Here is a 13,294-nt window from a genome sequence, read left to right as displayed (position 1 = left end):
CAGAGAAGAGCCACGCGCATGCTCAGAGGTCAGGGAAGCAGACCCTACGATGACAGGCTGAGAGCCCTGGGGCTCTTTAGCCTGAAAAAGCGCAGGCTCAGGGGTGATCTGATGGCCACCTACAAGTTTATCAGGGGTGACCACCAGCATCTGGGGGAACGTTTGTTCACCAGAGCGCCCCAAGGGATGACGAGGTCGAATGGTCACAAACTACTTCAAGAAAGTCCACACCCTTTACTTGGATACCACGTATGTTACTTTGACCTGTGCTAGTAACACATGTATGTCTGGTAACAGCTAGTACTTTATAATTAAAATTGAAATATAATATGACTTATTTCTGGTTCATATTATATAATCCCTCCCCCCCCCCCCCCCGCCCCAACACACACACACTGGTGCAGTGGAGAACACAATGGGAGGGGAGCATGCAGTGGAGGGCTAGGTTGTGGGGGCAATAGTAGAGGACTAAGTGGTAGGGAAATAGATAAAAGTAAAATAGTAAAGGAGGCAGTGTGAAAGCAGACAGTAGGAGAGTAAGTGGTTAGGAAAGCAGTGACAGGGCAGGCAGTGTGGGGGAGTCAAGCAACCTGACCCCTGACCTTTGCTTTCCCAAACCTCACCCTTTGCTGATTGTTCCCCACCAGCCCAACCTGCTGCCTGCCACCCTGGCACCTTTTCCCTCACCCCCACCCCTGCTACTTGCCTGCCCATGCCTGCATCCCCTGGCACCTATCCTTCCCACCACATGACCCGCCATGCTGCCTGCAACCCTGCCACCTCCTCACCCCACAGCCTCTGCCCCGAAGCCTACCCCTCCCTCTCACTTATTCTCTGGTTCCATCACTGCTCCAGCCCACTCTATCCCAGGGCATAGAGCATGACTTAATTCAGGCCCAAGCCCAGTAGCAGTAGCAGTGATAGCAGCAGCTCTGGATCAGGTTCTAGCTCCAGGGCCTAGCCAAAGCTGCCACTGTCACATCAGGCAGCAGAGCCACAGCAGCCACCTGCCCCTTAGTCACTTTGCAGTTGAATCTAAGACATAGGGCTTTTCCCCCCTACATTAAATGAGGGGGGGGGGAAAAACTTATCATGGATTCAAGTCAGTATTATATATACACAGCAAGAAAAAAATTACTGATTGTCCAGGAGCAAGTGTTTTTGATACTTGCCTGAGGGATGTCTATACTACAGAGTCTGTGCCACTATAAGCAATGTCAGCAGAGTCCCATAGCTCAGATGCAGCTTAGGACAACAGTAGTTTGTCAGTCAGCATAACTATATCATCCCTGAGGTGACAAAAAAAACCCTCTAGGTAAAAACGGGATTTACAGGCATAGCTACATCAGCTCAGGGGCATGGATCTTTTCCAAGGGTTGGAAGGGATGTTAAGGGTCATCTAGTCCAGGGACAGGCAATTATTTCAGGCGGAGGGCCACTTAACCAGTTTTGGCAGGCTGTCAAGAGCCGCATGGGTATCCCCGCCCCTTGACAGGTGTTCCACACCTTGACAAGTGCTACACCCTCTGGTTACCATCTTGGGAGCAATTTCCCAATGTCTTTGGTCCCAAGACATTGGGACATTGGTCCCATGTCCCAGGGCCAGCACTGGTAGGGCCTAAAGTGGGGCACAGGCTGGCAGGGGTCTGTGGAGCTGGTCTGGGCTGCACCAGCAGGGAGAGGGGAGAGCTGGCCTAGTTCCATACAGCCCCTGCCAGCTGGGACCCTGTGCTCCTGCCACCCTGCTTTGGGCCCCACTGGCACTGGCCCTTTGACACCAGTGCAGGCCCCATGCTCCTGCTGGCTCCCCACCCACTCACTCCCAGTGCTCCCCAGGCCCACAGTACACGCAGGGGGCAGTGCATAGCCCCGACCCCCTGCTCGCCGGCAGGGAAGAAGCTGGTGCTAAGCATGGGGAAAAGTGGCCCCTTGCCTGCCCCATGGCTGGCCCTCCCTGCTGCAGTCACTCGCAGTCCACGTGGGGCTGTCCTGAGCAGGCACAGGCAGCCCCATGCAGGCTTCAAGCAGCTACAGTGTGGGGCAGCAGCCACAGGGTAAGTGAGGGGCCACTTTTTCCTGCACTCAGCACCACCTTGTAACCCACCCCACTCAGCTTTTCCCCGGGCCACTTTTCCCTGTGCTCCTTCCTTGCCGGGGTCCTTCTCTGCCCTTCCCCCCCACCCCCCTTACCCGCAGTTCCGGCACAGGGCAGTTGCATGGTCCCAGGCCAGAAGTCCCCCTGGGGCTTCCAGCTGGGGGGGCAGGGCTGGGCAGGCCCTGCTGTTGTAGGAGCCTGCCAGGGCTTCCCCTGGGTCCTACTGCTCTTGGTTCCTGGCATTTTTGACAGGAACTGATGGCAGAGAAATATTAATTTTCTAAATTTTTTAGGGGCCCCACAGGCCAGATAGAATAGGCTCGTGAGCTGGATCTGGCCCATGGACCATATTTTGCCCACCCCTGATCTAGTCCAACTCAATACCCAAATGCAGGCAGAGCTGATTCTAAACAATCCAAACAGAGACATGTCCATCTTCTCCTTCAATGAAATGAGATTCCACAACTTCCAAAGGCAGCTTGTTTTACTGTCCTACTGTTCTTATAGTTGGGAAGTTTTTCCTGAAACTTAATCTAAATCTGCTTTGGTGTTTTCATCCCCCAGGTGATGCAGCAAGGACAACAGACCTTTTCAACATAGAGTAAACCTGACTTCACAACTCCTACCTTCAGTTCCCACTTCAGTTTTACATATAAAGCTAACCTGTTTTCTTCTGGAACATGAAGAGCCATAAACTGCAATGGATCCAAGCACTGTATCATCCAGCCTTGACGTTCACTGACACGAGAGACATCAACCTTGAGGAAGTGATTTGGTACTCTGCTCCACAGCACATGGGTCAGAAACTGGACATGGAGACGTGGGGGACACTGAGGCACTGGGTTTTTGTGTTCACTTTTGAACAAGCCAGCAGACAGTGGCATTACATTCTGGAGGGTTCAAGACAAAGGAGCTAGTCAGTTTTATCACCTCTATAAGACAACAAAGTATATAATAGTACCCAAGACGCACATGTTGCAAACAGATGTAAAAAAATCAATGCAAAGAAAGGCAACAAACATAGTGCAGGAGGAATGCAGCATTTTAAGGAGCTTTCAAAAGTACTGGGGGCCTTCTAATTAGGGTCCAGACAGTCTCAAAGCCAAATAACTTTAAAAAAAGACCTACAGCATTTCCCTAGGAGGATATTTTAGGCCCGTGTCCCTTCCCCCACCTACACATTACAGGTATTGCAGAATTAGCTGTTTAATTGCACAAATAACTAATACCAGCTACACATGCAAGTACCTACCATGCCATAAAAAACTCCAACCAGCTATAAAATAAGACCTTGAAAACAGGTACTAACCTTGTAACTGCTTGGTATACAGTTTTAATTTGAACATGTAGCTGGGTCTCCCCTGCAGCTAAGAGCCCTGTCAGCTGACTGGGCTCCAGCTGCAGGGGTGCATCATGCCCAGCCTGGGCTGAGAGTTTCACAATGGCCCCTGCTACACTAGTCAAGAAGCAAGCTCCCACAGCTGAGGGACAGAGCTGCCGTGAACCCCCTGCACCAGCAATAAGGCACAATGGGATCTAATGTGAAATTCCACAATCATACCTTCTGCCATGCACATGTGGCATGGCAGGAAGCACAACTGTGTGGATCATACATTAGATCACATTGTGCCTTTACCTGCATGTGTGGAGAGGCCCTTAGGATGTCTAAGCCTTAGTCTTCTTAAGTCACCCCAGCCTTCTTCACCAACCCTGATGCATCATGTTTTTATTCTTCCAACCCGTTTTTGCACAATTATGCTTTATACCTGTGGTTTTCAAACTGTGGAACCCTGGGGTTCCATGCCACGACATCAGGGGTTCCATAGCAAGATTGGGCATAACAGTGAAGCAGGCCAGATCACCTGGCTCTGCATTAATCTTTAGCATAGGATTAGGGATTCCGTAGCAAAAGAAGTGAAATAAAAGGGTTCTGTGATGCAAGTTTGAAACCCATGGCTTTTTACAAATGAATAAACTGAATCTGGACATAAGTACAAGGGTGGATACATTTAAAAATTAATGGCAGAATTTGATATTTGTTAGTGTAAATAATATAGTCTATGTAACCCATATACACAGGATTGATCAGAGGCAAACTAGAATACAGATAGCCCCAGAAAGAACTTGTCACCATGATGCCATGTTATCCCAGAGACAGTATAATTCAGAACTTGCATCTCTCTGTCTCAGGCATCAATGGGCACTAGAAGAAGTTAATGTGTTGTGCTTTGGGTGCAATCAATAAGAGGCAAGCTACAGATTTGTCTTCTGCAGCAGCAAATCCAGATAACATTGACAATTTTTAATTTCAGGGGGGGAAAAACTAGAAAGACTAGATTCTGGTCTGGCCCTACAGCCAGGCAAAGGAACAAGGCTCCTGTTCACTTTCTGTAGACACCTATATTTGACATATCTCAAAAGAAAAGACAATAGATTGAACAGGCACTACATATTCTATACTGTCTGTGGCAAGCAACGGGTACTTGGCCTGGGAGTAAGTAAGCCCACCATTTCTCCATCTGAAGAAGGCCTAGTTAAAGTAAATGGCTGGTAGACAGATATGGAGTATATAGCACCGTTAAAAATGGTGTATTCAATTTTTCCCAGAAATATAATAGTTGGAGAAGTTTAGAGAGAAAATTGCCATTCTCTAAGTCACTGTTTGTTTCTGATGCTCCTTTGGCTAGGCACAAGATTCATGCTGCACAAGATTGCTTCTAGCATTAATGTCCAAAGTTATTAACATTTGGAAATTCACCTAATAGATAGCAAATTTAGTTATATAAATATGTACATAAATCGTAACTGTTCTTTACTCTAGAATGACACAATCTAACCAGGTCTAGGAAATTAAACAATGAATGTTATAAACTGACTAAATGTACAGCTGTGACAGATAAAATGAGAATATTGCCACAATGTGAATAACACTTGGTATAGTGCACAGACTGAAGTGTGTCACTTCACAAGCATTTCAGAAAAGAAGATTACACAATGCTTGTACTCATTGTGTAATAATATGTACAATGCTTGTACTCATTGCTCCTAATATGTTTATACAATAGATGTTTTGATTTCAAAGAAGCCATGATACTATTTGCAGAGTAAGTAGTGCATGTTTTAAGATTGATGCTAAGTTATTTATAGTAGTTTAAAGCAGTAACATGGCACTAAAACTGACATACATAAGAAATAAATACTCCATGTAAGGTTTAGAAATCTTTACCTTCTCAGTTAGAAGACTACAAAAATTGTTTTCTCTTGTGCTACATGATATGCTTTGTTTAATGTAGAAAACTCACTTGCAACAACAAAAATATGGCCAACACCAAGAATACACTGAATTCAGCAAAACAAGAACAACTGAAGATTATCTAATATAACGTATATTAACTAAACTAACAGAAAAACAAATAATCACCACCTTACTTACCTTTATTCTTCCCAATTCAAACTGGAAAACATTAGGACTTGTAGCTTGTGCAAATACTGCAGGAAATAATTTAGTACTTGGTTCAACCTAAATCACGAACAAACAGAAATATGTAGTAATTTAAGACTGCTAATCCATTATAAATTGACAAATCTAATATTTTCATCACAAGCACTTAAAGTTGCTGAAGTTGCTGAATGAAATGTTAGAAGATCATACTTGGTCAACATAGGGGAGGGACAATCACGGTGCCAAATCAGGGGCAATAAAGTTTCCTTCCTTTTTTATTAACAAATAAAACTAGTAAAATTCAGTCTAGTGCCTCTTCTCATGGAAAAAGGTAAGAAAATAAAGTATATACCTGATAGTAGGTACTAAGTTCTTTGCCATTAGCAGTGAAGGTCACCAGACCACTGGCAGCATCAACCAAGCAACCAATCTCCAGTCCATTATTGTTGCGGCCTTGTCCAGGGCTCATGCTCTCTCCTGCGCATACCATATAGCAGTTGCTGCGTTTGATGCTGAATTACAAGAGATAAATTTATAGACAGAATGTCAGCTTATAAAATAGACTAATGCTGTAGCCTGCTTGTTCAAAATAAACTAAATTGTACAACCATCAGTCTATAGCTGAATACTGTATTGGTCACCATTAGTGAAATCCTAGTCCCACTGAAGTCAAATACAAAAAACTCCCAGATCTCAATGAGATACAGATTTCACCCCATGGAATTTTAAAGGATTAAAAGAATAGAAGAACCGTTAGGACTAAAAGAAGTATGAGCCCAAATCCTAACAAAAAGTCTGATATAGAACTGAAGTTCCAGTAGTTTAACTTATTGTTTCTGATCAAGAATAAAAATACAACTCCACTGAATCTAATGGAATAATTCAAAGTTTGCACAATTGTTGGATATTTAAATGCATATAAAATAATTTAATTAAAAAGAAAAAAAAGAATACCAACCTCTCATGAACCTTTCCCTTTTCATCCCCCAGTGTAACAGTAACAGTGCGAACTCTGTCCAAGTCAAAGGTTGTATCATACTGATGGAAGTCAGATGTAATCCAGCCCACCCAGACATTTGCAGGTTCTTGCCCAGGAAATATTCTCACTGAATAGTAGTACTGTCAATAACCAAGCAATATCCCACAGTGTTAATATTTGGTTTCCATGTTATCATTTTGATTCAGAATTAAACTGGTTGCTTTAAAATGTGTTATTTTACTGTTTCACAGCCTTATCTTTTATGAATACATGTATCCTTGTTTGAGCTTCATTCAGTAGTAGAGCAACAGAAAAATATCAGTACAAAACCAGGCATACGCCACAAAAACAGTAAGGATATTATAATAGTAAAGTAATTAGTTTCACAAGATGTACACATAAGAAGTGGGATGTAGGTCCATATCACACTGAGTGAAGGAGTAATACACTTACAGCTGTACTACCATGGCTCCAAATGTTGAAAAGCCAATAAAGTCACCAATTTTAAGGAGCTGCATTGTGAACCACAATAAAACTACCATTAATTTAACTGGGATTTCCATGTTCCAGACACCAAATCAGAACAGTGTTGTTACCTACCAATAACTGTTATCCTTGAATATCCTGTGTTTAAAAAACCTTAGTCAGTTGTTTTACAACAGGGCTATGTGAAAAATTAACACAGAATTGCTTTTGAATTTTGAAACAACAAGTTGTTGGGTAAAAGCAGAATGATACAACATGGGTAATACAGTACTATGGTGAAAATAGGCTTGGAGACAAAAGGGAGTAAAATCAAATGCAAATTCACTTAAACTCCCACTTCCAAAATATACTGTTATTAAAAAAATAATAATATTGCCGTACCGTAGAAGTTTGCATCAAGTAATCATAATCATCTCTATCATCTGCTAAGACATCCTCAGTGAGCCGTGCAGAGTGGCTTGTACTGTAGTCTGGCTTTGTCCTTCTAAGCATAAACCTGAAATACATCAAGTTACCAAGGACCACATAAAATCACAAGAGGCTTCTATTTTGAGCAAATTAATAGAAATGCACAAGAATTTCGCATTCATCAATTATGCCTAAAAAATTTAGTTGGATTTGTATTGTTTATACCACCCCATGGTAGCATGAACACTGTATAAAAGACCCCCAAAAGGAGCAACTGTAAAAGCACCCAAATGATTTAGAAGCTTAAATCCCATTTTCAAAAGACACGTGGAGGCCATAATTTCATTGATTTAATTAACACTCAGGCTCACGTGTCTAAAACGAACCTATGCCTTGGTTCTGTAGGTACCTAACATTCTGCTGCTGAAAACCATGCAACTTAGGTGTTTCCCCCAATAAGTGTATTTAAATTTGACCTGGTTAGGCCCTAACAATCTCTGTACAACCTCTGAAGGGATTTGGGAAAATCTGAAGTGGAACTCAAGTTTGGTTGCCCAGGTTGCCCTACGCAGAGAAGGGAGAAAGTCATTTAGAAAGCTCAGAGGCACCTAGACATAGGAAGCAAAAATTATAAAGATGGGGGTACATCCAAACTGTTCTGACTCAGGAGTTTAGGCTCCTGACTCATGCTGCACCTCAGGCACTTCCATTCAACTATGATTCAAACATGGTAGTGCTGGTTCCCAACTCTTGCTCAACAGTCTAGTGATCAGAAAACCCACCAGCAATATCCCTGGTACCAGGGACCACTAGGTTACAGAGACTGGTGCTTAGGTAGGGTTTTGAGACTTCCCAGGACAAAAAAGAATCACAGTAGAATTAGGCAGAAGTTATGTATATAAGTGCTCCACCCGAATTACTTCTAACCCCTTGCAGAAGCCCTTACATAAATGCTCAGGGAATTCCACAGTTCAAAATGAGGACTGCCTGATGATTTTACCTGCCAAATGCATGCTGGCTCTGCTAACCCAGTGCTTATGTGAACAAGTCTTTGGATTTAAACAGCTAAACACAATCTAAGTGTTGTTGAGGCACTTAACGAATCAGTTTGAATCTGGCCCCATAACACATTAAAAAAATGGACTAAGGTTTCTAAATTACTTTGGTGCTTCTGAAAACTTTATCCATGGTCCCAAACAGTTTACTATGTAAATACCTGGCATGATACAACAAACAAATGTGACAAACATATAAAAAGGAATAGAAAGAGAAAGGTTTTAGGTAAAGGTTTTAGGTAGTTCCTCAGTTTAGATATTTTATCCTGGGTTAGGTAAAGATTTTTATTTGATTCAGAACACATGAAAATGAGGGATATGAAAGAATGAATATCCTTGCCACATGTAATGAGGACACTAGAGGGGGAGTGACTATAAAAAGTTCACCAAAATTTATCTAAATATATTAGTTTTTTTCTGAAATTCTTGTGAAAATGGGTTTTTCATTTTACTCTGGACATTTCTTGGTCATTCTTGGAAAATCCCTCTGTACTTCTAGAGTGCTGTTATTTAAAGATTTCAAAATCTTGCAACCTTGAAGACAGATGTTTTTAAAGGATGAAAATGAGGAACAGGAGGTTAAATGATTTGCCTGTCTTTGCATCATGACTCAATGACAGAACTGTGAACAAATTAGGGATAAACTTTATTAAAAATATGGAGAAGTAAAGTTAAATCAACTGCATTATGACAAATCAGAGCAAATATGTTACTGTATGTCACATGCCTTTGTTTAAGGCGTGAAGGTTTCTCTTGAGTGTAATCTTTATGGTTATTGAATTCTGGTTTTGCAGCTTCTTTTTCTCTTTCTACCCGATCAGGCACCAGGTGACCATGAGCAGTCTTCATCAGAACTTCAAAATCAGAATCAGCATCATAATCTTCCAAGTCATTCTTTGGGCCAAAAAGACCAGAGCCTGGTAACCCTCCTGCAGGTGTTTTGGAGAATACTTCTGCACATTCGATAGGCATGCTCAGGCGAAAAAACATAACATCTGTTTTGCTGTTCTGTGAACCGAAGGACTTCTGTGTGACCTTCAGACAGAGGCAGCTGTCTATGGTGCCATCTATTCTCATGACCTATCAAATGAAAAACTCATTTATTTTCATATTAAATGTATTTTCCCTAAATGTTCAAGATTTATTTTTAGAATAATACATACAATGGGGCAGATCCATTAATTCATCTACCTGCATAACAATCTGTCATCCTATCCTTAGGACTGAGTCACAAAAGAGAAGTGATGAGGAGGAGGAGGACCAACTTCAGTATTAGCAGCTTTTCGGAAACTTGTGCAGAGTGGAATAGAATCAAACGTAAGTGTCTAAATCCACTCTAACCAAAAGGTGGAATACAATCTGGACCAAGTTGTTTTCAGATATAAAATAACTAAAGACTCTTAACAGTATGACAAGGTCAATCTCATTAAAGTCAAAGTTACCATGCACTATATAAGTAAAAAACATGTGAATATAGTGGCACAAGTAATAGATTTAATTCTTTTAGTATTGATAAACTGGATATTCAGTCAAGATTACATCTCAGCCACACTACTCTATAGCATCATTTGAAACCTGCCTATTATATCTAATAACTCACAAATGCAAGGCACAAATCTTACAATTCATCTTTTTCAATATACATTCTGATACATCAGCCAGAACATAGATATGTTTTCACTAAAACGTGCCTTTTAGCAATCTGATGAAAAGTAGATGCAATTTTAATGCATTATGCATTTTAAAAATGTACATATTTTTGCACTGTTTCATCTAACATAAGCTGACAACTAATACATTTACATAAACTGAAGTGTCCCAATGAACATTAGATTTTTGAGTATTTCATTGATTTTGTGCACACAGGCACAAAAGATTGAGGGCAATTTCAGTTGTAGGTACATATCCAAAATAATCAATACAGACTATGCAGAATTCTGAATTATTTTTAAATGTGGGATAGAGAGACAGACATTAAATCATATTAAAATTGAAAAGAAATGTTACTAGAAATTAGAAAAAGCAAGAGTTAAAATTGCATGGACACCTTAACATGACTCCTTTGTGCAGATGATTGATAATATAAAGTAAAATTTTCAAAAGCATCTAAACCTATTCTACCCTGCTCAAGTCTCTGAAAAAACAATTAACACAAAATTTCCATTCACCATGTTTTGTGAATTAGCCTTAAGGGAAAGATGATGGTGTGTTACCGAAGTAGTCCTGTTAACATTTTTAACAGAAACTTAACCAGGGTTGAATAGGACCACATTCAGGTGTAGTAAGGTATCTAACAGATGGAATAGGAAATAGTCCCTTAGCTTTACCTCCAAACTTTTGAGAGCTGTTTTGCATGTTTCGTTCCAATTTAATAGAATCTAATATATTCACTCTTGTAAAGATCACTCACTCACAAACAGAATTAATTTATGTGTTCCTGTTGAGCTAGAACTCCGACACTTGGCATACTCATTCATTATAGGCTGCTGAGTATGACAAAAAATCCTAAATTTGACTTTACTGTTACATCAACAAAAAGTCAACATTTGTTGTTATTGATCTTAACCGCTAAAGTGTCCTAACACAAGCACTAGCGGTACCAATTTAAAACAAAATATATTAATTAATTCTCTAAGGATATCACGTTAGATGTGAGGCTTCTAATGGGAAAAAAATCCAGAAATACTTGAAAAAGGAATTAAAGCAACTACAATATTTTCAACAGTAAATATGATTCATGGACAGGGCACAATTGCTTGCAAAATTAAAAAGCATTAATTTTGAATGTTAAAGCCAAAGACCAGTGCATAAATAAAAAAGCTAGCGCTCACACTAAATATGGCATTTCTACAACTTTTAACCAGACCTGAGGGCAATTTTTTAAGTGTTTACAACCCATTTTCTGCAGCACGTTAAGCACCTCAGCTCAATTTTTTCATGGTATTTAGGCATTTTGGGGGTTTTGCAACACTGCAAGGCCCAAGCAACTTAAGTAATAGTCCCATTTTCAAGAGTGACTTATGATTTCTCTAAATGGGGATGTTATCTGACATTTAGTTCAGGCGCAGTAACTGCTTCTTCAGCCAGTTGCAGTCTTGCTTCAGTCAAATCCTTGCTTCCACACAGTGCTTTTCTGTGAATTAAATATTCTTGGTGGCTGTCCTGTGCCCCTTTATCCCACTGATGGCCCCTGTGCATTGTGGCTGCTTGTGGAGGACGCTGTTGTTAGATAAGCTTGATTTTTGCAGCCCTATGTCTGACAGTGGGCTGTGCTGCAATCCTGGGACAACCAGCTGAAGGTGCAGAATTTCACAATGACCAGAAATACTTTTCTGGAGCCCTTTGTGGAGCTCATCATAACTTTAGAGCTACACTAGCTGGTCTGAAGTATTCAGGCAGCACTCTCTGGAAGCTGGCCACCCCCAATTGCTACTAGTGAAAAGTAAGCACATTTGGTATGGACAGAAACTGTTGAAACTGTTGGGATGGAGGCATCAATTGCATTTTCAAAACTGGCTGCAAGGTTAGGCAAGGCTCAGGAGGTCATTCATGGCTTTGACATACAATGTTTCCACACTGCATGGGGGCAATTGATGGAAGTTATTATTCTTATTTGTTGCCTGCCAAAACAGGCCTTTGTTCTGTACCAGGCCCATATGCATCACTATTAACAGGTTCAACAACATGACCAAAGACTATTTAATTCTTTTATTAAAATAAAATTTAATTGTTCGCAAGAAAGATGCCTGCAGGATAAGATACCTTCCGCATACACATCCTCACAACCTGTATCTGAATGTTGGGAAGAGATTAATTCTGGCTTATAGGCAAGTTCTCTTTGTGAAATCAGGGCTAGTCCTGGAGTTGTCACTATTCTGATTGCCTTCTGCACTGTCCACAATAAACGGAGGCTTTGGCTGTGCCATTCCAGGACAAAATCCTGCCCAAATCCCCATAACATGGATGGCAATAATATAGAATTCTGATTTTTTCCCACAGCTTTCTATGAAGCTCCTTTAGCTTCTTCGTCTTTTTCTAGCACTGTGGGTTTCCTAGATGTGATCCTTTTGCCCACCCTTCAGCAACATCTCCATTTGCATCCTTATTCTGATGATTTTTTGTAAAGGCTTCTTGGACCTCTAACTCTCATTAGAAGAGGGGAGATTTCCAGGAGCTCCACAGTCAAGGACAGCACATGCAGCAATACAGTAGTATTGTAAAGCTATCATGGAATGATGATTCTAGCTTCCAATGATGATACAAGTGGAAACATCTTAATTCACCAGCAGTCAGGTGGTCACAGGTTAATATGATCCCAGAGCAGCAGAGGACACTTATACCAGAGAACTGACTGAGGCTGCACGTGCACATGACATAGTCATCATGGGCAATTTTAACAATCCACACATCTCCTGGGAGGAACATTCAGCCAAGTTGGAATGGTTCTGATCCTTCCTGACCTGTGTCAAGGAGTTCCTCCTGACTCAGGAGGTGCATGCACCAACCAGAGGTGATGCTCTGCTAGACTTGGTCCTGGCCAAAGGAGATAACCCAGTGACAACTTAAATATATATGGAAATCTGGGCAACAGTAACCATGAAACCATCAGGTTCACTGTCCGACATAAGTCAGACAAATTGGATAGCAGGATTGAAGTTTTGGACTTCAAAAATGCAAATTTCAACAAGCTTAAATCACTAGTAGGGCAAGTGCTGCAGGACCAGGGACCAAAAGCAAAATATGTACACAAAGAGTGGGTGTTCCTTAAGGACACAAGCCTTGAAGCACAAAGGAAGTCAATTCCCATGCGAAGTAAAGGTAACCCGGGG

The 13,294-nt window shown here is 41.3% G+C and overlaps 1 protein-coding gene across 17 annotated transcripts in view; it reads right to left on the bottom strand.

Moving 5' to 3' along the window:
• The window catches only part of RYR2 (ryanodine receptor 2), an 847,904-nt gene that overhangs the window by 285,245 nt on the left and 549,365 nt on the right, over positions 1-13,294 (bottom strand). For all 17 annotated transcript variants that reach the window (XR_003095960.1, XM_025213656.1, XM_025213760.1 and 14 more), the window contains 6 exons: positions 9,193-9,545; positions 7,384-7,498; positions 6,496-6,656; positions 5,890-6,049; positions 5,529-5,615; positions 2,759-2,985 (listed from right to left, as the gene is read on the bottom strand). Coding sequence is in view for 16 of the 17 variants with exons in the window: in XM_025213656.1 (XP_025069441.1) it covers positions 2,759-2,985; positions 5,529-5,615; positions 5,890-6,049; positions 6,496-6,656; positions 7,384-7,498; positions 9,193-9,545 (1,103 nt within the window). In the remaining variant the exon portion in view is untranslated. The remainder of the gene's footprint in view (positions 1-2,758; positions 2,986-5,528; positions 5,616-5,889; positions 6,050-6,495; positions 6,657-7,383; positions 7,499-9,192; positions 9,546-13,294) is intronic.

Source organism: Alligator sinensis, unplaced genomic scaffold (genome assembly GCF_000455745.1).
Source record: "Alligator sinensis unplaced genomic scaffold, ASM45574v1 scaffold93_2, whole genome shotgun sequence".
NCBI lineage: Eukaryota > Metazoa > Chordata > Crocodylia > Alligatoridae > Alligator > Alligator sinensis.
This window is presented reverse-complemented; position numbering and strand designations above follow the sequence as displayed.